Consider the following 25689-nt stretch of genomic DNA (forward strand, 5'->3'; position numbering starts at 1 on the left):
ACAAATAATTATTGAGCACTATTATACACTAATACTATGATGAGCCTAAGAATACAAACAAGGGCAAAATAGCAATCTTCCCACTCTCATGGAATTTACTTTCAAGTTGGGCACACAAATAAGCTGTAATTTATTCAAAAAGGGTAAGGATACTTTTAAAGGTTTTAAACAGAGTAGCACAGATTAAATCAGGGTTATGATTTACTGAGGCTAAGCCAAAGTCTCATCAGATCTACATTCGAAATATTTCTATATTTCTCAAAAATATGCCCCTGCTCTGTTGACTTCTACATCCTTCCACCTTTATCTTAGTGAGGTCACTGATTTCTCTAGCTCTCTCATCCCCTCCACTGCACCCTCTATTCTGCTGCAAACACAAACTTTTAAATTATTTTTTTCCCCATTCTAGGGTTAGCTAAAACCTGATCAAGTATCTGGTTCTTTTTTAGCCAGTACATTCCAGAGTAGGTTGTAGCCTCTTGTGTTTTAAGATTCTGGCTACAGGTCCTCATATCTGGAATCAGAGGGAAGCATGGGAGGGGCCTAATATGATTCATGAGCTGGGATACTGAGAAAAGAACACGTTCAAGACTTCATGGCAAAACTGGCTATGAAGAGAGACTGGATGAGATGACAGAGAACCAAGCAAAAACAGAATCCTCTTTCCTGTTCTATGTTCATAAAAAATGGTAGAACTTTAATAAACAGGAAGGGATATCTAACTTGGTGACAGTGCCCAAACATAGCACTCAAAAAATGTCAATCTTCAGATTCTGTCCTCTTCTGTTCTAGCTTCTCCAGGCTAGACACACTCAAGACAAGAACATCACTGCAGGTGTCCGGAGCCACCCACGGGCTGCTGCAGAGGCTAAGCTTCCGAGAGAAGAGAATGTTCCCATAGCTGAGCTAGGCCATGTCATGGACCAAGACCAAAGCTACCATGGAATTTGGGGAACCAAAGAAAGGACTCAAGACTGGGGCTTTGAGTCTTTACATCAAGTATTTGATTTTTATACTTGTCTCCTCCACTCGACTATTAGCTACTTGAGGGCAGGAATTGTCTCTTACTCATTTCTATATTCTTGTCACTTGATATATTACAAAAACCCAATAAAATTCATTAAATAAATGAAAGACTGTTACCTATGCCTGCATTGTAACTTCTTCTCCATTAGAATTCTACAAAATTCTAATTTTTATATTTAGTTCTGTTACCCCCTTCCATAAAAACGTGACTTCTTGAAACAATTTATATTGCCAACTTCACACTGCTTATTTCCACCCAAGGATTCTTGACCTATAAGGAGACATGTTACCGATTCAAACATTCTGCCTATGTGAGTTTTGTAGGGAAACGTATGTTTAGAAAAGAGCTTGAAAAATTTTGCTTTACATCAGCTACTAACTGTTCCCGATGTACACCTTGTACCCGCAGGCCTCTATGACTGCTCAACTCTATCCCCTCTACCTGTAAAACTGGCCGTCTTGCAAGGCCTACATCAAATTTCTCACCCTCTCCATAGTTTTCTGTGATCCAGACACCCTTCATATGAGGCAAAAATTGATCACAGATGAGAGAATAACTAATTTTTGCCCTTTTATGCATTCTCCTCTTATTCTTAGTCACAGAGTATCACTTTTTCCTCTACGCTTCTATAATCTTACATATAAAAGAATGAGCTCCTGCTACATTTCCTAAAGGCAAAAAACAAAAGCAAAAACAAAAGTAGCAGGCCCACAGTATACTAAATTGTTGAATACTTTGGTTACTGAATTATTCGTGTTTAGTGAATCTAAACAGTATGAATATGTGTGTATGTGTAAAAAATGCAGCTTATGTAAACAAAGTACATTGTACAACCATATAATTAAAAGCTATTTAAATTATCTAGAATACTGCTTTATCTGATAGCATGAGTGACTGAAAGCGTTCTCCAACAAGGTAATACTTGTTTTTCTTATTAGTTCATCTCCACTTTTTAAAAAGCAGATTATCCTGGCATTTTCTAAAATATAAGTATTACCAAATTTGGCTGAATAATCTCTTTGTACACAGTACTCCCATAACTCAGTTCGGTTTTCCTTGCTAACCAATTTTCTATACTAATTACATGTCCCTTCCTTGTTCATTATATTTCCCTCAGTCACATCCATTTCATTCACATTGCCCCTCTGTAATTCCTTCTATATTTTAGGGCTTCACTTCTTTTATTCAGAGCTTCAGAGCTGGCATTCTCTTTGTCTTCCTGTGTGCCTATGTGTTTACTTCAAACTGCATACATATAAAAAGATGCAGAGAGTAACTGTAGTTTCCTAGATAAATATTGTGGTGGACACTTAATATATTCAAAATCATTTTAACAAGCATGTACAAAAATGATGTCTTTAACTTATAACTGTGGTAGTTTTAGATACAGGATAAAGACTATGTTGAAAAACAGGAGTTCATTCATAATTTCTACATTGGCTTTTTTTCACAATCTATTTTATACCTTATTTTTAATTTATTACTATTTTTCAAAAACTTCTGTGAATGTCTGATTGCATTTTATAGGTGCAAATTCTCTATTGTATACTCAGTTCTATTTTTCCCTCTTTTTTTATTAGTAAAGACATTAACAATAAAATAGGTTCACTTGCTCCAGCTGGTAATTTCTCAGTACTAGTAATATATTATTCCTCTTTTTGTGACATCATAATCATCTATACAGAAGTACCATGTATCTTTGTGTAGAAGCTACTGTTTCCATTAAATTTAATTACCTCCCCCTGTGGTTTTAAATAGAAGTGGCTTCAAAATGAGGGCAGCTTCTATTAAATTTAATTACTTTCCCCTGCTGCTTGCACAGTAAAAGGAAGGTTACTAAATGAGAGCAGCTTCTAAACTAAAGTATATGGTAACTGTGTCCTAGCAATAACAAAATTGTACCCAAGCTACCCTTCTAGGAAGGTTTATACTTTCTCTTATTTTTAAATTATTTTTAACTTTAAGATCCTAAAAAAAAAATTATAGGAGGAGATATATTTTAAAAATCAATTATAGTTTCTCAGACTAAATAGAAGTAAATACACTATTTCTATACAAATATAACAGAAATTATCCCACTGAAATGTTTAGCTCAGAACTTTTAAGATTAATCTCATTTGTTGTTTTCTAGCTCTGAGGATGATGAGTTTTATTCCTCACACATATTTCATGTCGAGTAAAAGATGGATTTAAAGATAGCTTCCTAAAAGTTCTTTAAAAGGTATCAAGATTGGGAAGATTTCAGAGAAATATTTAGAATAGTAATGTTAAAAAGTGAAAAAAGAAAAAAAACAAGCTCACTATATTTGAAAAAAGTTAATCCATATGCTTTATAAACGTGTGAAAATGTAAATCAGTTTAAAAACATATGATATAATCCTATAAAATCTAATAGAATATGAAATTTTAAGTACCTCTTTTTAAATTAAATATTAATTAGGAGAAAATACTACTCAGTTGAACCACCATTGTACTGTTTATTTTTTTATATTAAGGCAGAATTTAGATGAACAATATTTCCATTCAATCACACAGTTTAGTATAAATATAAAACAAGACACCCCTTAAGCATTTTAAGTAACAAATTAAACATTTACATTTTTTACTGTGCACTGAGGCTTAACATTTATGCAGCTTCAAAACCAAAGTACAGCCTCAAGGGAAGTCTCTCCACTGACAAATTAATACCTTAGAGAACAGAGCTGAATGGTGGCAATGAACTCATTTGTTCCCCCAATAATGAAGAATGACTTTTTCTTTACCACATCTGTGACTGTTGCTATGGTGACCCAGACTTACCTCATTGCTTCTCGGAGAGCTCCTCGCTCACCAAGAGTCGTGTGCTTGATGTCATCAAAATTATTCTCCAGCTTCTCACATTTCTGCAACATATTAAAAAAACACATTAATCCTCCAACATCCTGAGATAAAACTATATCTATGCAATTATGTAAAAATATACTTGATTATATTGATTATGGACTCATGAAAAATATGCACACCACTTTAATTGGGTGGGATTCATTAAAATTGACAGTGTGAATTCAACAGTAACAAAATAAAAATGTCTTATGATACAGCTATCACAGAAGTCTTTTTATCAATTTTTCAAAATGGGGTAAATAGAATAAATTAATTTTATACAAAATCAGTACAACTCCTAAACCTTTGAGGTTTAAAAATTAGTTCTCTAAAATGATCTCAAGCATATCAAAACCAGTTTGAATTCAAAAGAGAAAGTCAATAAAAGTAAGTTTGAAATCATGACAAACCATATAGGATAAATGACTAGTTCTAAAAAAATTAGCAGTTACTGACATGGAAAGATACAGCCCAGGTATAATTATAAAAGTTCCAACATTTGCAACCAAAATTTTAGAGTGAGATCTTTAAATAACAATTATATATATGATATTTATAAATACATGTATACAGATGTTTAAAAATTAATATATATTTTATACATAGATATGTTTAAAAATAAATAAGTTCAATTCTTTAAAATTAAGTGACATTATATCAGGTTTTCAGCATTACTGGACTGAATTTTCTAACAATTTTTAGTTTTTATTTTTTATTACAATCTTAACTACATTTTTATATATAAAACTAAATGTTACATGACCCAAATAAGTTCTGAGAACATAACATAGTACAGAATTAAGTTTTAAACTAAAAATGTATCCATGAATCTTTTGGCATATTAGATTTTATATAGAATTTAGTGGTATTTAGGTAATAAAATAATTAGATTCAGCTTTTAGCTAATTTAACAAGCTAAAACTTTAAATATGAATGCATTCCTTCCATTTTAAATTTTAACTAAAAACACTGTTTTTAGAAAATTACAGAATTTAGATTAATAATTTCCAACTTATAAGAATTAACTTATTTAAAATCTACTGAAATATATAGACCACTATTTTTATCTTGCTTTTTTTTTAAAGCAGTCAAATTAGAGCAAAGATTTTTAACACATTAACATGTTTCTACAGTGAAAATTACCAAATATATCTAAAGCAATTTGAATTCTGAATAACAGTCCTATTTTGGATATATAAATTGCAAATATCTTCTTCTGCTATATGTCTTATCTTTTCAATTTTTTAATAGCATCTTTTCACAAAGAAAATTTATTTTTAATGAGGTCAAATTTATTATTAATAAAATTTGTGGTTAATAGTTATTGTCTTTTAAAGAAATACTTGACTTCTTCAAGGTTATGAATATTTTCCTATATTTTTTATAAAACTTTATTATTTTGCTTTTCACATTTAGATGTTCAGTTCTCTGGGACTGATATCTGTATATGATGTGAGATAGGAAATCATACCATATAGGTAATCAAATCAATACTAATTATTGAGAGTACCATCATTTCCCCACTGTAATTAATCTTTTCCATAAAGTAAGTCACAGTATATATGTGTTCTATTTCTGGATTCCATTATGAACCAGTACTCAATTTTCTATACTTAGGCCGGCTTAACACTACTTTAAATACTTATAACTATAATAAATAAAGAATTCCTACAAATAAATATAAAAAAGTCAAATAGCTCAATAAAAAATAGGACAAAAGACTTATATAAACACTATATACAAAAGAATGTCCAAAATTACTAATCAAAAACAAACATGTTCAATATCAATGGAATTATCACTACACACTGTGAAAGTGACTAAAATATAGATCATACAAATTGCTTTTTTAGTGTAGAAAGCAAGTGAAGCATTGCCACTGGAACTGTAAAATGTTATAATCACTTTGTAAAGCTTATTGAAGTACTTTAAAAGCTGAACTCATGCCTAGGAATATGCCAGAACAGATTTATAAAATGTTCACCTAAATTCATGTACAAAAATGTTACTAGTAACATTATTCAAGATAGCCAAAACCTGAAACAAGTCAAATGTACATCAAGGTGGAATATATAAATAGATCATTATATAGTAATACAATGGTAAACTATATTGCAATAAGAATGAGCACACTATAACTACATGAAGGGCATGGATACATTTCACATACATAATATTGAGCAAAAGATGTGACACACAAAAGAGAAAGAACACATAACAAAATTATTCCACTTATATAAAGTCCAAAACAGGTAAAGTTACAAAGATAAACCCAAAAATGAAAAAAAAAAATCCATTTATATGAGAATAAAAAAGAATAAATGTTTCTGAATAAATTAAACAAAGAAGCATATGACTTGTGCACTGAAAAGCACAACACATCAAGAAAAAAATTAAAGAAGACAAAAATAAATAGAAAGACATCCCATGTTCATGGATTATAAGGTTTAAGATTGTTAAAATGGTGATATGCCCTAAAGTAATCTGAAGATTCAGTGCAATTCCTGTCAAAATCCCAGCTGACATTTTGTTGCAGATTTTGACAAGCTGATCTTAAGATTCACAAAAACACAAGGGACCAGAATAGTCAAAAAATTCTTAAAAACAGAAGTGCAAAGTTGAAAGACTCATAAAGGAATTCCTGACTTCAAAACTGACACTAAAACTAAAGTAATCCAGACATTGTGGTATTGGTATAAGAATGGAAATGAAAGGCAACATACATCCACATATACATATTTGTATACAAAGGTCCATAGCATCGTTATTTATAACAGACAAAAAATAGAAAAAAAAAATCCAAAACTCAAAAAGTTGGTAACATGATAAATGCAGTATAATGATGTAACAGGATATTATTGCGTGATATAAAGTTCTGACATATACTACAACATAGATGAGACTTAAAAATATACCAAGTGAAAAAGCCAGATACAAAAGGCCACACTGTATAATTCCATTTTTTTTTCTTTTTTTAAAGATTTTATTTATTTGACAGAGATCACAAGTAGGCAGAGAGGTAGGCAGAGAGAGAGAGGAGGAAGCAGGCTCTCTGCTGAGCAGAGAGCCCGATGCAGGGCTCAATCCCAAGATCCGGAGATCATGACCTGAGCCGAAGGCAGAGGCTTAACCCACTGAGACACCCAGGTGCCCCTGTATAACTCCATTTCTATAAAACATCCAGTACAGGCACATCCCCAGAGACAGTAAGGAGATCAGTGGTTGCCAAAGACTGAAGAAAGTGGGGAATGAGTGCTAATGGTAATGAGGTTTCTTTTGGGTGAGATAAAAGTGTTCTGGAATTAGTGGTGATAGATGCACAACTTTGTGAATATACTAAAAATATGTGAATATGAACATATGAAAATATGTGAATAAAAATATGTGAATACACATAAAAGTGAACTCCATGGTATGTAAATACATCTCCGTGAAGTTATTGTAAAAATAGGCAAAGCTAATCAAAATAGTGACTACAGGAGACACAAGAGGGTCTTCTACATCACTGTTTAATTCATTTTGTGAAAATACATGGAACTGAGTACTAACATTCTATTTTTCCATGTGTAATTATAATGCAATAAAAATTTTTTAGGAGAGAGTTTGAATTCTGGTTAGGAAATCATAATGCTATCACATATCACTATAATTTGAATGTAAAAGTGCACATAAAGAAGTTCAAAGTATCCGACACAGTAAATATTAGCTATCAACTAATAATCATAGAATAACATTTTATTGTTTATTAAAATTCTGTATGAAACAACCAATTCCTATAACAAAGTCTAACACACCCTTATTTGAAATGAAATAAGTAATTCAGGTTACCAGAGAATGTTGAATAAACAAGGGCACTTCTCTAAAATTACAATTACCAATGTTTTTCAAAGTTTCAGTTGTGGCTTTATATTTCTTTTGATTTCAAAATAATTCAGAAACAAATAAAATTTTTAAAGCTTTTGGAAATATCTGTACATTTTATGTTGACTATGCTGCTTTCTCAATACGTTACAATAAAATAAATGCTAACAATAAAAGAAATTTAATGTAAAACAGGATTGTTTCAGTATTTCTTAACATTTCTATTAAATATGCACTTTATTAAGATTTTTCCTCCTCTAATTGTTTGCCAGTGAGTTCATGAAAGTTTTCATTTCTTTCAAATTGTCTAGGAAGTTTCTAATCATCAGTTTTCTTTACTTTTACAATGTACACAAAGTAATAAAAAAATAAAGTCATGTGATAAATTCAGTTACATCCATTCGCTACATGCAACCTACAACATAGCTTACTGTTAACAACTGCTACTCAAATAATGCCTTTTGGAGTAAATGAATACCTAAAAAGACCCAAGCACAACCACTAGTTATCTGGTATTTGGAATGTACTATTTTTAACCTTCATATAATTAAACTTAATATATGAATAGTTTCTATCCATAATTCTAAACACATCTCACAATGCAATTTTTAAAGTTGCATAATATTCCAGTGCCTCGATGTACTGTTATTTATTTAGCCAATTTCTTTTTTATTTGGTTTGCTAATGATATATTTTTTTTCCTTTTTAAGATTTTATTTATTTGACAGAGGGAGAGATCACAAGTAGGCAGAGAGGCAGGCAGAGAGAGGGGGGGAAGCAGGCTCCCCACTGAGCAGAGAGCCTGATGTGGGGCTCGATCCCAGGACCCTGAGATCATGACCTGAGCTGAAGGCAGAGGCTTTATTTAATCCACTGAGCCACACAGGCGCCCCTGCTAATGATATTTTAAACACAGGACAGGAATATATGTTTGAAAATTAATTAAAAGCTTAAAAATATTTCAAAAAGAAAAACAAATGTTCATTGACTGAGATTATTCCCATGTAATTCAAATTGTTTTCACTTAAAATGCACTCCAAGTATGTGACTATTGTATTCTATGGTAAAGTCGATACTCAAATTCAAGATTTCTGATTCTAATTTCCTTCACCCCTCAAGTTCAACCATTAATAGAAAACAATGCATATTTTCTCTTTCATCACATAATTTTCCTTACTTTCCTCTGCAACAAGGTTTGCCAACTCTAACAATTTAGATGAATTACTGCTAGGAGACATGTTTAAATCTTAAAGCAGAAGATTTCATAACCCTTCTTTTTTTCAAACTTTACTACTTGATTTTAGATATGGAAAACAGCACCTACCTTTATTTGATGCCTCTTACAGATGGTTTCTAAATCAGATGTGAGAATAGATATTTCTATTTAATTGCTATGGGCATATTGGTAATAAATCTCTAATTTTAAATATATAGACACAAGCATGTGCATGCGTGCGCGCACACACACACACACACACACACATTTTTGCTAAATGGAGTCATTTCATAGAAATAAATCTGTCCCCTGACAGGATATATTTGTTTTGTATGGTTAAAAATCTTCTACACTTTGCATTTACCAACAGGGATTAACAAAATCAAACATTGTATCTGAATCTCTTTATTTAAAAACAAGTGTATTGAATTAGGGTACTGTCTTTAAGACCCACAATGCTATAGGAAATGTGAGACTTAATTGTTAAAACTGATGGAAGGGCCTGCTAATTGCACTACTGTAATTAAGAGAGAATTTTAAGATCTCAGTTTAGCCATTTAATGTTACTCCCTAGACTAGAGCAATAATGCTCATGGCAAAAGAAAGTCACAGATAACAAATATTTAAGGCAGCCTGCTACAACAGTGTAACAGTAGCTTAGAATCAAAAGCAAACACAGACGAAGTCCACAAAAGCCTCTTGTCATCCCAATATCCATGTCTGAAGTCCCCTGGGAAAAGCTGTGTAATAAATACAATAAACAAAAATAAAAAATAAGCTTTTATTATTTCCTACAATTTATAGATCCTTCCAAAAAATGAATGTTAATCTAATCAATTTTGGAAAAGTTCATATTACAGTAAAATCCAAGTGTAGATAACCTTTTAAAAAACACGATTCTTAAGGAAATTTTTATTTTTTTCAGATTTATATTTTCAAAAATACATGTTTTTGGAATCTCAAGCAGATGTAGATGCTATTAAAACAAATCCATTTACCTCCTTTTCTATGCAGTGAATTGAGAACAAGAAAAAATAAATTGCTTGTTTTGTCTTTTGACCCTGAAATCCTTCATGACTTCCCTCCTCTTCATAATTTTAAACTTTATCTTAGCCTCCACAGTTGCAGTAGAATAAGCTAATGAAAGACATTAAAAAATGAAAAATTATTGGATTTTGAGTTCTTAAAGGCTCATCCTGAGCATAAACCATAGAGGTGAAAGACTATTTGACTGTCTAGTTTTTCTGGCCACAGGGATAGGAAATGAGAACATTCTCCTGAGGCAGAAGAAAGAGGAAAGTTGAACAGGGAGCCCTGAAGTGGACCCAGCAAACTCACTGTGTCTCCAGAAATTGAGGATAAGTTCTCAGAACAAAGAGTATTCCTGAGCATCTGTAAGTATTTTTTCATTTCAATGACAAAAACGCTTAACTTCAGCAGTGATTTTTTTTTTTAAGATTTTGTTTATTTATTTCACAGGAGAGATCACAAGTAGGCAAAGAGGCAGGCAGAGAGAGATGAAGAAGCAGGCTCCCCACTGAGCAGAGAGCCCGATAAGGGGCTTGATCCCTGGGATCATGACCTGAGCCAAAGGCAGAGGCTTTAACCCACTGAGCCACCCAGGCACCCCTAGAGCAGTGATTTTATCTGGAAGTGTTTTAAATTACATGTTTTGCTATGAGGTAGAGTGGGAACCCAAAATGAGTATCATGTTGACTAAAAGAAAAGGAAAGAAGGCTCCATGTTTCACACTCCTTGAGCCTGCCCAAAGCTTATTGTGACCAATAGAATGAAAAAAGGAGGAAGGGAGGAAGGAAGGAAGGAAGGAAGGAAGGCAGGCAGGCAGGCCAGCCAACCCTGTAAGCATTTAATGGTATGTTAGCTTCCCCCTAAATACTTCAATGTCCTGAAATAGAAATCATATCCAATTTTTTTTTTCTTCAGGAACAATGTTTGAGAGAAGAGATATATGAGTTTAACTCTAATTCAAACAAATGCTATTCTTTTACCATAATGAGAGAAACATCTCAAGCAGCTAACACCTTTATCTCTTCATCCTATCCATAAATAAAACTAAACATCAGATCCACTGGGTGAGAGGAAAACAGACTTAGTGTTCTATTCACTAATAACATTTCCCTAATGTTAGGGACAACTGTAAGTTAAGTGGAGCCAATATCCAATCAATATCTATTCTTGGCCTAGTTCACATGAGTATGAATCTGAGAAAAATTATAAATTTATTTTTATGCAACAGATACTTAATTTGTTATTCATTCTAGGGTATTCTATATTGTACTATAGGACTATCCCAGAAGACAATTCCAGGCATAAGAAAGACATAGGGGACTTAATTTCCAGGATACAAAAACTTCCCAACTATTCTAAAAAAAAAAAAATAACCTTGGCCATGGTGATGACTTGCCTTTCCTACTTTTCAAGTGCTTAATAATTTTCTTTGCTCAAGGTCATTGAAACCACCGCAGCAGACACAATGTATTTTATAGGAAAGAAAGACGGGAAAGGCAGAGAGTAAGTAAAAGGGAAAAGGGGACACATAATATGAATAAACAAAGTATTCCTCAGACTAGCAAGCACAAGAACAAGAAAAATAAGTGATTAGTAATAAAAGACTGGAACAAGAAGCAGACTACTAGCCTAAAGCTATGGAACAAGCAACTGGGAACACAGTAAAAAGGGAAGGGCATGAGAGGTACTAGATTTAGTGCTGACCAGGCATGCTATTTGCTACAGCAGGCAAAGGTTATCCCTACTTAATTAGTAGGAAACTAGAAATTCATATCAACAACTATGCTAAACTTCATAGTTGTTTGGCATATAAAGTTGAATTATGGTAACTAGCAAACACTGAGGGCTTTTTCTGTGTTAGACATTTTTCTAGGAACTTTGCCCATATAATCTTCACAACAACATAGTGATTCATATTTTATAAATGAGGAAACAGGTGCAGGGAGACCAAGATAACATGCCCAAGATCATATAACTAGTAAGGGATACAAAGATTTTTAACCCAACTGGTCTATCCTCAGAGCCAGACTTAAATCCCTTAGAGACTGCTTCAAAATAGTAAACTGAATAAAACGAATATAAAAAAGTTCTAAATAGGTCCTCCCCTAGGTGTTCGTTTTTAAATTCAGATACTGGACTGGATGGATAATAACAGTTTATTAGTAGAGTGGGGCCCAAGTTCTTAAAGAATTCTGTTTTATTTCTGACATGCCAAACTTTACAATGTTAAAAAAAAAAAAAGGAATCCAATATACACATGTTTAGGCCACATTAATACCCATAAATATTTTTCATGCAACAGTCTTTATTTGGGTCTGTGACACCACTGTGACAAATATAATGAGCAATTAAATCCCCAAGTGCTCAGATTTTGGCAGCAATTAAAGCAGAAACTAGAAACTAAGCATCAAAAAGAACTGGTTTTGGTGGCCTTCTGCCAAATGAATTCCCATGGGTTGAAGGAAGGTCTAGAGTTTCAACTGTGATAGATTTTATAGTGTTTTATATCTCATCTGTGTTAAGGGTTATATAAAAGTAAAATAAAACAAATAGAATATCAATAGCAACATGATAGTAAAATAATACACAAGGAGATTTCTGAATGTTAAAAAAATTTAAATAAGATTACTGAGTTATCTTTGCTTAAATTATACTAAACAATAACAAATTCAACCAAATATCTACTGATTCATATGCTAGATGGAGCTGGAAATAAGCATAAAGTTAGCAAATTACATTATTCAATTTAAAAAAATTACGTTATCATGTGACTTAACTTTTATAGGACTGCATTTCCTTTATGAAATAATCACAATAACTAACACTAAATAGGTTGGATCTAAAATTTACATACTAACCTAAATTTTAAAAATTAGAACACTAAGTATAATAAATGAAGAAACTTCTGTATTATTAAGGTCATAGAGAGTTGATGGCATAGCTACTGAAATATGTGTCTTGGAATTACTAAATCATAAAAGCTCATTAGTCAATTAAATTTCAATTTAGAATAAATTCTTGAAAATTCTACTGTATATTAGGCATCATACTAAGCACCAGGGATATAAAGGTCAATAAGTCCCCCAATTTGATCACAGTATAGTGAGAATATAGAACAGACAGAGGAATTAGTTCTCCTTGGAGCAGAGATGTCTATAAGTTTATTACTTCTGAACATCTTTGAAATGATTCAAATTTTTCTAGATTAAGGGGGGAAAAGAGGCTGAAATAGTAGAACTGGCTCATCTTTCAGTGTCACTGCCTGCCTACTAGCTACTTTCCTCCGACAGGACACTTAACTCAGTTTATTCTAAGTGAACTATACTTACTTCCCTTCTAGGGCTGGAGGGACATCTCTATACCCCTATTCAGACGAAAGAAGTTACAGAAGATGAGACCTTCCACTCCCAGCAACCTTAAAGGTTTAAGGATCAAAGTTGTTCAGGGGGGAAAAGGAACAAAGGCCAGACTTTGCTGCAGCTCACAGTCTCCAGGCAAGATTCCTGAGACATATAAATTGTGTCACTACATACAGCAACCTCAAGGACTTCCTTTAATGTTTTACCACTATAGCTTTGCTCTAGTTAGTGTTACTCTGCTCTGATAACCACAAACATCTCTTCCCCCAACCACCCCAATGATATATGTTAGCAATCATCCCTCAAACACATGGCCCACTGATAGACATCTGAAGGGTTCCATGACTAATGTTTTACTAGACAACAACAATGACCTTTTCTTAACAGTAGCTAGCCCCTGAAAGTCCTAGAAGTATTGCTTCCAAATTCCTTGAGATTGTCCTTAACCCCCACTAACTAAAAAATATATGATCAGTCACTCCTCACAATCCCAGTGGAGTTCTTTCTGCCCATTGATCCTATTCCAACACTATAATAAAAGAACAAAAAAATGAGATATGTAAATCACTTAATACATTGAATAGAAGCTTTTAAATAAATGATGGAAGAAGAGGAAAAAATTAAAGAGGAGGAATATCACCCATCATAATTCTAAGGGATCATATTTATAAAGTGAGATAGAAAAATGTGTATTCTTCATGTTTTCCACCTAATTCTTCTGAATAATAAAGTAAAATAAATACAATCCTATGAAAAGAAAAGATTTTTAACTTTTTGGTCATAAGATACTTATGAGAATATAACAAAAATCATGATCTTTTCATCTTATAAAATTAAACACACACACACACACACAAACACCCCATATGCTATATACCATTTTAGTGAGTCACTGAATCCCCTAAAACCCATCTATGGCCCTATGTCTCTGTTCACCAAATTTTAATATCAAAAAATACATTTTTGCAATGAACCCAGATGACATAAAAATGAAAGTTACATAATAATTAGTTGTCCAAGTATCCTGAGAAGCAATTGGTACAATAGTTGGCAAATTTCTATTAGAGTTTGATAGTGACGTTTAAGTGCAAGCTTTTAAACTACTAATAAAGAATATGATGCAGGGTGCCTAGGTGGCTCAGTCATTAAGCATCTGCCTTCCCCTCAGGTCATAATCACAGGGTCCTGGGTTAGAGTGCCTCATTGTATTCCCTGCTCGGCAGGAAGCTTGCTTCTCCTTCTCCCACTCCCCCTGCTTGTGTCCCCTCTCTGTCAAATAAATAAAATCTTAAAAAAAAAAAAAAAGAGTATAATGCAAAAGCCAATTCTGTTACCAAGGTAGAAATGAAAGCCAGTAATCACTTATTCATTCATTCAGTTACTTACTTAGAATCTAATATGCCACATACTATGCTAGTCACTGGGGATACCAAAGTTAAAAACAAACAAACAAAAAAACAATCCTCATTTAAAAAAAAAAATGGAATTTCAATTCAATACGTTATTTTTTATCAGGCATGTATGTTCCATGTCAAGTGGGGGCATCACTGCACATATTAATCATGCATTAATGATCATTATAAATCTCAGATGGCTGAAAGTCTGCAGCATATTATATTTTGAAGGACCAACATGGAATTTTCACCAGGGTGGGCAAAAGTTTTATGGAAGCAATAATAGACACATTTTCAAATCTGAAGAATTTAAATAGCATACTCTAAGCTACTACTACAACACTAGGGTGATTTGACATTGATCAATTTAATAGTTTTCTTTAGACAGTAAGGTAAACCAGTGCATATGTTTCTTACATAGTTAGAAATTCCTAAGGTCTAAGTTCATGTAAAGAATAAGTAAATTAGGTGAACTCATTCTTCCAGTAAAATGTTGTATTTTAATTTTGGCATTCCACAAAACTAGCCCTACTGAAATTGTTTGTAAGTCAAGTAAGAAATGATTATATGCAGATCTTTAAAAATTCTAGATGAACATTCTAATACCAATATATAATTTCCAGTTCTAATCAAGAGATTCATATTTCAATAGATAATTACTTTTCCCTTTGGTATGTCTTAACTAGTTTAATCCTTTCAGGGAACATTAAGACATAATCATATTTAGCTAATGTCATTTCACTAATGGTGGCCAGTTACAATCAGGCCCTGTCTAGGAGAATCTTGAGTCACAGTGAAATGGAATATAATATAGTAGGAGAGGTAGGGGCTATAGAGACAGGAAATCTGTTTTTAAGTTCTAGGTTTGCAATTAAATTGCTTATGTGTACTTAGGAAAATGTTTAACATCTCAATCTGGAAATACTCCCTCATGGAATAAAGTTATCAATGAAAATGATAAAAGTAATGATACCCACTTAAAGGACTATTGTGAGGATAAATTAAAAGAGATCACGTATGTGAAAATACATTCTAAACAAGAAATACATTTTTTTTAAAGACATTATTTATTTATTTGACAGAGAGAGAGAGATCACAAGTAGGCAGAGAGGCAGGCAGAGAGACAGGGGGAAGAGGCTCCCCGATGAGCAGAGAGCCCGATGTGGGGCTCTATCCCAGAACCCTGGGATCATGACCTGAGTCGAAGGCAGAGGCTTTACCCACTGAGCCACCCAGGTGCCCTGCTAAAGAAGAAATACATTTTTAAACGGACAGAATAAATACCATTTCCAGGTTCAAAGTCTAAATCAAAATGTATATTAGTTACATTTACTTTGAAATATGTTAATATTTTAACTTTCATTCATGGTAAGATTTAAGTGATCTTTTAGTACTTTCCCAAGTAGCCAAAATAGAAAGAATTATGCTGCAGAATCCTATCTGTTGATCATTAATTCTTTGTATCTAAGGAAGGCTGACAAAATTTGAGATTAAGGATTTTTTTTAATTACCACACAATTCTTTACATAATGCATGGTTATGTTTTGATCCAGTCTCACATGGCTAATAGGAAAATCAAATGAAACACAGTATCATTCCTTCAACAAATATTGTGGAGTAACTGTGTGCCAAATACTGCCAATCTCAAATCACACAAATCACCTTAGTATTTGCTTCTTGGAAGATGTTATTTACTTATACACTTAATCTTGACAAGAGGAAGGCTTTTTTTTTTTAAGATTTTATTTATTTATTTGACAGAGATCACAAGTAGGCAGAGAGGCAGGCGGGGTTCGGGGGGGCAGGCACCCTGCCGAGCAGAGAGCCCAAAAGAGGGCTCGATAGGGGGCTCGATCCCAGGACCCTGGGATCATGACCTGAGCTGAAGGCAGAGGCTTAACCCACTGAGCCACTCAGGCGCCCCAAGAGGAAGGCTTTCAAAGAGGAATTTAAATAATGAAAATCTACTATTTAAATAAGGAAGTTTGTTCCTTTTATGATCTGACCAATCTCATTTGCTACCAGGCTTCCTATGCTCAATTTCCCTTAGTCACAGTGCTGCTTCTTTCACACAAAACCACACTTTCTCCTCTGTGCCTTTACATTTGCTGTCCCCAGTGCCTGAAATGGTGGTCTTCCCCCACAAAATTCACATGGCTTACTCTCTCATCTCATTCAGGTCTCTGTTTAAATATCACTTCCTTAGAAACATTCTCCCTAACCATTTTCTAAAAATGAACCCAAACTCACTCACTCTCTGCTCCTTTGTCTTACTTTTTAATTATTCTTCATAACATCTTTTATACTTAACATATTATATTATGGTATGTTTTAAAAACTGACTGTAAGCTCCATGAAAGAAAGAGGTATTTGTGTTTTATTTTACTACTGTACTTCCACATAGTAGTTAACTATTAAAGGTTTGTTGAGTGGATGTTCTAGAAACTTCTACATGCATTTAGTCATACAGGAATCAGATGCTAACTTGAATTAAAAGTAAAAAGTTAAGTCAGTGAAAGTAGCTATCTTTCTTCTCAAGGACATTCCACTGTAGCCTTATCTTGATGACAATATCATGGTCCAACTTTGGTTCTTCAGTCATACAAACTAACGGATAATTTTGTCAGTCCCTGACGAGTCTGCCTTTCCTGTTCTGTCCCACACTAAGTTAGCAGAAACAGATGTAAAAAACTAGAGTGGAAATGCATTCAGTTATTACATGAAACTGTTAGAAGGAGCAGGCTATTGTGATAACATGATCAGTGAAATTTAACTTTTAGGAAATCCACTATGGAATGACAAGTAAAAATCAAGTGTTGCTTAGTGAGCATAAATTCTAATCAAAAGTAATCAGAAACCTTTAAAAAGTTTTATTTCAGAAAGATTGCATGGAATATTCTTGCATTCCACAGGTGGGTCCATACCAGTAATAACACTTGGCTTAAACAGACACTGCCCTTGTTAAGATTTACTTATTTATTTATTTATTGCCCTTGTTAAGATTTATAACTCATCTTTTCCTATCATTCTAGAGTTATGCCCTCCTCATAAAAATTTTGGTGGAGTTAACCCGAAACAAATCTTGATCTGCCATTGAACCTCTGAAACTCTTTAAGATAATGTTTTCTATATATACTTATAAGTCATACTCAAATGTTCTTTCTAATGAAACATAAATCAAAAAAATTATTTGCAAATCAAATATACCAAGAAAACAAGGACTTCCAAATAAGTATTTTACAAATTATTACTATAGAAAGAAAAAAGCGATAAAAAAAAAGAAAAAACCTGAAAATGCCAGAAACTGCTGGTGTTTATAAAATGTGCTAAAAATAAGAAGAGTGGGGGAGAAGTTGTATTGTAAATCATAATCTATATTTGTATCATTTTCTCCAGACTTAGCTTCAATTTCTAGTCATTTCCAGCCCTCTCATTCTAGTTCAGCTTCATGATACCTACAAAAATAGTATGTTTGTATATGTATTTTTGATGAATGGCAAAAACCTATTAGCCAAACTCACCTTGCTACATTCAGTGAAACAGTGGAAGACCGACAGAAAGCTACAGAAGGAACAGAAGTTTTGATCATCTTATCTGTCTCAGCTTATCTGTGTGCACTTACATTTAGACACTTCTTTAGCACTGGGGTGGGTACAAACCAGCGTTAGCAGCACAAGTTAGCTCCCTGCTGGCAGTTCCTTGTTACGATCTTCAAATGAATGAGAGGACTTCATGTACCTTCAAATGTCCTTCTGTGGGTATTTTGTGCCCTGCTATATTAAGTGAGGCTACTATGAGAATACTAATTCCAAGAAGATCAAAGCTTTCCCAAAAGATAAGTCTTCACAGATGATATGTTTATGAATTAGTTTCTGTAAAAAGTCCTTATACCAAAACAGAAAATTAAATTCATTTTTTGAATACTAACAAATTCACAGTACCAAACACTTCATATAGTGGCTGATTTATTATCATACAGAAGAACAGATGCCATTACTGAGCAATCCATATTGAAATGGTTATCAACTACCCTGATCCAACAGCTATTTGACATATGGACACTTTAAAATATAAATATTTACTAATGCCTTTACTAACATCAGTATTAATTATATCACTAAATTATTACCACTAGAAAACCATAGGTTTTTCTATTTTGATAGGATCCTAAACCTATTCTAGATTAAAAATTTGATGTAATCTGAAGGCTTTAAATTTAAAACAATCCCTTGTCCTTGTGGGATCTCTCTCTGAGATAGTGGGCAGATTCTAGCATAGGTGCCTTCTAAACAGATGAGGAAAACTTTGGGAGTCAGGGGTGAAGGAGTACATAGTAAAAATAATTTCAATATTACTTCACTGGGCAACAGCAGTATTTTCCCTATATCTCAAAGACAATTTCAGATAGAAGTTTTTCATATAAAGGAATACTGTTAGGAATATTACACAAAAATGTCACACAAATACCTCATTTACTGAACACAAGGTGTTCATGCATTTATTAATTATGTAGGAAACACATTATTCTCTGTATTTAACAATTAATTTTCAGTATGTTTAATTTAGCCAAAATCTACAAAAGTCCACTTAGACTATATAGCTTTGTAAATGCAATGCAGGATGTATTGCAACAATATTGTGCAGGCTGTGTACAATGTAAAGCTAGGCATGACAGACATGACCGTAGTCTTTTCTCTAGGACTGAGAAGGACCACTTATTTTAATATTCTGTTTAAAAATAAAAATAATTAGAAGCTTCCTGTGTATCATTTTAAGTTATTTTATTTCTCTTATTTGAAACAAAACCCCTTTGAGTTCAAAGCAAGTGAGTCAATTCAAACAGGGAGGAGGAATTTAGTAGATTAAGATACTGATATTTAACGATCTTTAGTGTACCACAAATTTTAAATGTACATTACAAAGAAAAATAGGCTAGTCAATTCAATATAATCCGCCATTAACCGTACCTAAATTGATAAACTGGTTTTTGTTAAAAAAGGAAAAATATGTCTAATACATAATTCCCTATATGCAGTTATGGAATGCTTGGTATTAGATAGATACCAAATAAACAACAAAACCTAAAATAGTACTTTTAATCATTTATCTTTTAAATCACAGGTATATTTAACATTGTGAGAAAAGAATACTAGAACCATTTAAGTTCTTGCGTAAACTTAAAATTCAGGAACGCAATCATTGTTAAGTTGCAAAACATAAAGCCTTGTAACATCCATTTGGTTTGGGGGCGGGAAGGCTTTTACTTGACAGTTACTTACATAAATTTGTATGAAAAAGAGAAGTTGGCAGAGACTTCTAAATTCATAACAATTGTCTATTAGTCTGTTTTTAATAATTTTTCTTTGGCATGTAATCCTCTTTAATTAGATTCCACTCTCTGTTGTTTCAAGATTCCATAAACTGGTGTCTTATATACCAGCTGCTAAAGCAGGAGTTACTGTCTAAATGATATTCACAATGAGTATTTAGAAGGTTTACAATTATACCCTTGCTAATAAATTGTGCTATTTTCCCCAACAATTTTAAGTGCTAATCTTCAGAAGGCATTTTAAAATTAGCAAAAATTCTGTCAAGAGATTTACAAAAATTGTTAGCATGAAGATAATTATGTCACAGTCCTTGGACTCCATCTCTGATTGTGTGCATAAATCAGAAAATGTCAGCTGTGTTTTCCCTTAATGATTATCCTTACAGCAATATATTATAGTCTAAACTCCTATTATAATTTTTGTTTCTGGCTTCTAAAACACCAGATATTTCAAAAGTTTGGAACTGATTAAATAATTCATATTCTCCAGAATAAATAATTTCAGTTCTAAAATTTTAAGTATAAATAATAAGTAGATCAATATGGAAGGTATAAATTCAGTGTTTATGAACTCTCCATTCTAAGAAACTAAACACTTGAATGTGATGTGACAATTTTTTAAAAAATATTGATTAGGTAAAAATCTGACACGGCAGATAGTAGTCATACAGAAGTATAGGTTTGAGTAGAAATTTTAAGATATATTTACTATGTATTTCAATGCCAGAGGCACATGAAACAATATCTGTGTTTCTGAAATACGTATCAAGTTATTTAACATCTGCCAAGATATGATTTTTTTCTAATAAAAATATGACTTTTATTTCAAAAGGTATGAAATTAAAAATAAATTATCTCCTTTTCTTGATAATCATAAATTTTAAGTGTGTTTTAATTTTCTCTGGCTAAACAGGTGAGACCAAAAGATGAAATTCTGATATAAGTTCAGTAATCAGAAAAAACCAAAGCCTTAGACAGTGGTCTTTATATTTAGTTAGCTGTACCCAGAAGCATTTTATTTGGAATGTTTCTCTCTGTATCAAGCATTTTAGAATTAGCAAAGATAATTCCAGTTCTCTGACTACTTTCATGCTGTAACTGATCAGAATCGTTGGATGTAATAATTTTTAAAAATGCACAAGCACATTCAAAAACAAAAGAAAAGAAATGAAGAAACAAATGGAAAAAGGGTGTCCTTCCCTGGAACACCAATTTCATGAAAAAGATTCTAGCGAAAAAAAGTTTTGAAATATCACCTGTCAACTACAGTTAATAGAGACACATTTTCATGTTACTCAGTATTGTGTCCTTTCCATGAAATCTCAGAATGGAAAAAAAAAAAAAAGCCCAGAGATATATATATATATATAAATTTGTGTGTCCATGTGAATTAAGCTAATTGATAAATAATGGAAACTGAGTATTATTACTAAATTTAACATTATAAACCTTGAAGTCACACAAGTTAACAGAAGCACTGATAGCCCAAAAAAAAGAGTATAGGAGCTAGAATCAGTGATTTCATCAGATCCTTGTACACCAGTTTTCTGAGAAATAAGTTTGTAGCCTTAGAAATCAGACTTCTTTCCTTTCTGGTTAAACCAACTAACAGACAAAACTCTCTCCTACAAAATACATCAACATTTTCCACAACTTCCTTAAAAATGTTTTAGTAATACACTCATCAAGTTTCACTTCTCTTACAGTACACTCCTAATAAAAATTATATGCTGAAAATACTGCATATTATGAACAAACCAGTATTTTTAAAATGTTTATTTATTTATTTTTAAGTAAGTTCTATGCTCAATGTAGGGCCTGAACTCATGACCCCAAGAGTCCTGTACTGTATCAACTGAGCCAGCCAGTTACCCCTGAATAAGCATTTTTAAGTTTAGTTTTTCTTTAATTTCAAATTTTATTTAATAAATGGTCAATTATAAAATACATGTCCTTCCAAAATTAGAAAAAAATACAATCATATAAAAATTTATCATCTCATTCCCCAGTTTCTAATTTCACTTCTCTGTGCTAACCATTTTAAGCACAATTACTATCTTTCTACAGAGATTTCCATGCTCACATAAATACAAGCTTTATGTTATGCTGTGTGTGTGTATGTAACTTTTTCTGAGGGATCCACCTTTAAAAAAAAGCCAGCACATTTTTTTCCTCATAACATAAATACATGGATATCTCACCAATCAATAAATATGTCTAAAACCCCAAAACAGTTTAAATTCCATATTTTAAGAATTTAATGATAAAAATGTACTTTTAAAATTATTTCTTTTATTCATTTTTTAAAGATTTTTATTTATTTATTTGAGAGAGAGTGAGAGAGATCAGAGAGGGAGAGGAAGAAGCAGACCTGCTGCTGAGCAGGAGCCCAAAGTAGGTCTGGATCCCAGGACCCTGAGTTCATGACCTGAGCTGAAGACAGATGCTTAACCAACTAAGCGATCCAGGCACTCCTAAAAATGTACTTTTAGCATAACATTTTGTTATGAATAATGCTATAATATATATACCATTGTCCATGGATGGTGGTTTTTCCTATTGTGAGAAAAATTCTTCATAGTGGAAATATTAAGATTTTTTTCATTGTAGCATACATTACTAGCTAATTCACCAAAAGTTTGTACCAATTCAAAACACACTAGCAAAGTATTAAAGTGCATAGTGACCCTAAACTTTGTTAGTGTTGGATATTATTAATCTCCTACACATTTGCCAATTTGAGACTGAAAAACATTTTAGAATTCTCTGGCTACTAATGAGGTTGATCACATTTTTATGTGTTTATTGGCTGTTTATAGTTTTTTAGATATTTCCTATTCATACTTTTAATCATTTACATCATAAATATATTCCCACACAATTGTTTCTTTTTTGTTGTTTTTGTTTCAAGTTTTTATTTATATTCTAATTAACATACAGTGCACTATAGGTTTCAGGAGTAAAGTTAGTGATTCATCAACTACATAAAACACCCAGTGCTCATCACAACAAATGCCTTCTTAATACCTATTATCCATTTAGCCCATTCACTGCACCTCCCCTCCAACAACCCTCAGTCTGTTCTCTATAGTTAAGAGTCACTTATGTTTGCCTCCCTTTCTTCCCCCTTCCTTTATGTCCATCTATTTTGTTTCTTACATTCTACATTATGAGTGAAATATGATATTTGTCTCTCTCTGACTTATTTTGCTTTGCATAATACACACTTGCTCCAGCCACACTGTTGCAAGTGGCAAGACTTCATTCTTTCAATGGTTGAGTAATATTCCATTGTGTGTGTGTGTGTATACATATATATAGAGAGATATATGTATGTGTGTGTGTGTGTGTGTGTGTGTGTGTATATATATATATATATATATATATATATATATATCTTCTTTATCCGCTTAGCAGTCGGTGGACACTTGGGCTCTTTCTACAGTTTATCTATTGTTGATAATGCTGCTATAATATTGGGGTGCATGTAACCCTTCAAATTTGCATTTTTGTGTCCTTTGGGAAATAACTAGCAGTACCATTGCTGGATAGTAGGGTAGTTATGGAGGAACCTCCATACTGTTTTCCAGAAGGCTTGTACCAGTTCATGATCCCACCAACAGTATTAGAGGGTTCCTCTTTTCTACATCCTCACCAACATCTCTTGTTAATTTTAGCCATCCTGACTAGTGTGAGGAGATAGTTCATTGTAGCTTTGATTTGCATTTCCCTGATGAATCAGTGATGTTGAGCATCTTTTCATGTCTGTTGGCCAACTGTATGTCTTCTTTGGAAAAATTTCTCTTCATGTCTTCTGCCCATTTCTTACTGGGTTACTTGTTTTTTGGGTATTGAGTTTAACAAGTTCTTTATAGATTTTGGATACTAACCCTTCATCAGATATGTCATTTGCAAATATCTTCTCCAACTATTTCTATTTGACTTGTTAGGGTACATTTTGCCACAAAACCATCCCGTGTTAGTTTGTTTTTAACATATGCCAAGAACAATAACCAAAAAATGACATAAAAATCTGTGAGATGGAGGTAAAATGGATTTTAGACAAAAATTTATAGAATTAAGTAACTTATGAAAGAAACAATAATGTTTTAAAAATTATAAAGTGAGTGGTTAAAACAATTTAGAACAAAGAAAATAAAAAGAGAATCCCTCTCTACTTGTCTAATGAAGTGAGACTAAATTTTTGAAGCCTAGTGTTGTAGTATTCTGGATGAATCACGTTTGGATCAAAAAGAAGCATCCCAGCAGAATATGGGTTGTTATTTATTTATATGTCTAAACCATAAAATTTAATACATTCAAATGACATTTGAATAACTGGTTGAAATGAGAGGGTAACCAGATACTGTATTTTTCTTGTTATGAAAGCATGAACATCACTAATTTTCCCTATTTTTGCCATGTTTACCCTTCTTATTCTACTATTTGTTATGTGTTCATTTCCTAAATATTTAAAGTTCAAATAATCAATGAAGAGGGACACCTGTGTAGTTCAGTCATTTAAGCGTCCAACTCTTTTTTTTTTTAAAGATTTTATTTATTTATTTGACAGACAGAAATCTCAAGTAAGCAGAGAGGCAGGCAGAGAGAGAGAGGAGGAAGCAGACTCCCCGCAGAGCAGAGAGCCTGATGAGGAGCTCAATCCCAGGACCCTGAGACCAGGACCCAAGCTAAAGGCAGAGGCTTTAACCCACTGAGCCACCCAGGCACCCCTAAGCATCCCACTCTTGATCTCAGCTCAGGTTTCATTCTGTGGGTCATGAATTAAAGCCCCACATTGGGCTCCATGTTGGGTGTGGAACACACTTTAAAAAAAAAAAATGAAGATTTCAGTAAGCATTTTAAGTTTTTTCCTTTTAATTCCTTTTCATTATTAAACAAAATTGTATTAACTAGAAAAAAAATGAATGAACTCTTGTGCACAGTGATGTCAAATTCATGAAAGTCAGAATTATAAAAGGATTCACCTGCATCTAGGTATAACACCTTCTGAATACTCAAGGAGCTATAGCCCCATTCTCAAATTATAACTTGTCTCCAAAAATTTGACCTTTTTTCTTGGTAGGTGTTGGTGGCAAAACAGTCACTTTTTTTTTTAAGTCTGAAGTATCAATAACTGTGTTTTTAGTAAATGTTTAATGAAACAGACAGGAATGTGCATAGAGTTCTCTGCTGCACTTCACTGGAGGAAGTGTTTGTCCAAGAGGTTTTCTTCATGAAGGAAAAATGATGCTCTGTCAGAGATTAAAAACTGAAATAAGGTAAATCAACTTAAATATATTGCTCCCCCTAATGTAGAGATTTGCAAATCTGACATATTTAAGTATTCTTACAAGTTTGGACATGACTCAAACAAAATTATAAGGAAAATGGTATATTTATGTGACCAAAATGCTGCAACAAAAAATGCATTTTGAAAACTGAATGGAGAGAGTTGATTATGTAGATTGCAAGGCTGAGATAATTTACATGTGATGGAAATTACAGTATCAGTTTTTAAATTAATGGCATTATCAGTCATCATTATTCTCTGAACTGGTCCTTTTATGAGATTATCACAGAGACAAGAGAAGATTGACCAAAAGATTAGT

The 25689-nt window shown here is 32.8% G+C and overlaps 1 protein-coding gene across 2 annotated transcripts in view; it reads right to left on the bottom strand.

Moving 5' to 3' along the window:
- The window catches only part of DPYD (dihydropyrimidine dehydrogenase), an 829985-nt gene that overhangs the window by 723853 nt on the left and 80443 nt on the right, over positions 1-25689 (bottom strand). For both annotated transcript variants that reach the window (XM_032867196.1, XM_032867195.1), the window contains exon 3: positions 3827-3909. In XM_032867196.1, the coding sequence (XP_032723087.1) occupies positions 3827-3909 (83 nt within the window). The remainder of the gene's footprint in view (positions 1-3826; positions 3910-25689) is intronic.

Source organism: Lontra canadensis, unplaced genomic scaffold, assembly GCF_010015895.1.
Source record: "Lontra canadensis isolate GAN:19392208 unplaced genomic scaffold, GSC_riverotter_1.0 scaffold33, whole genome shotgun sequence".
Lineage (NCBI taxonomy): Eukaryota > Metazoa > Chordata > Mammalia > Carnivora > Mustelidae > Lontra > Lontra canadensis.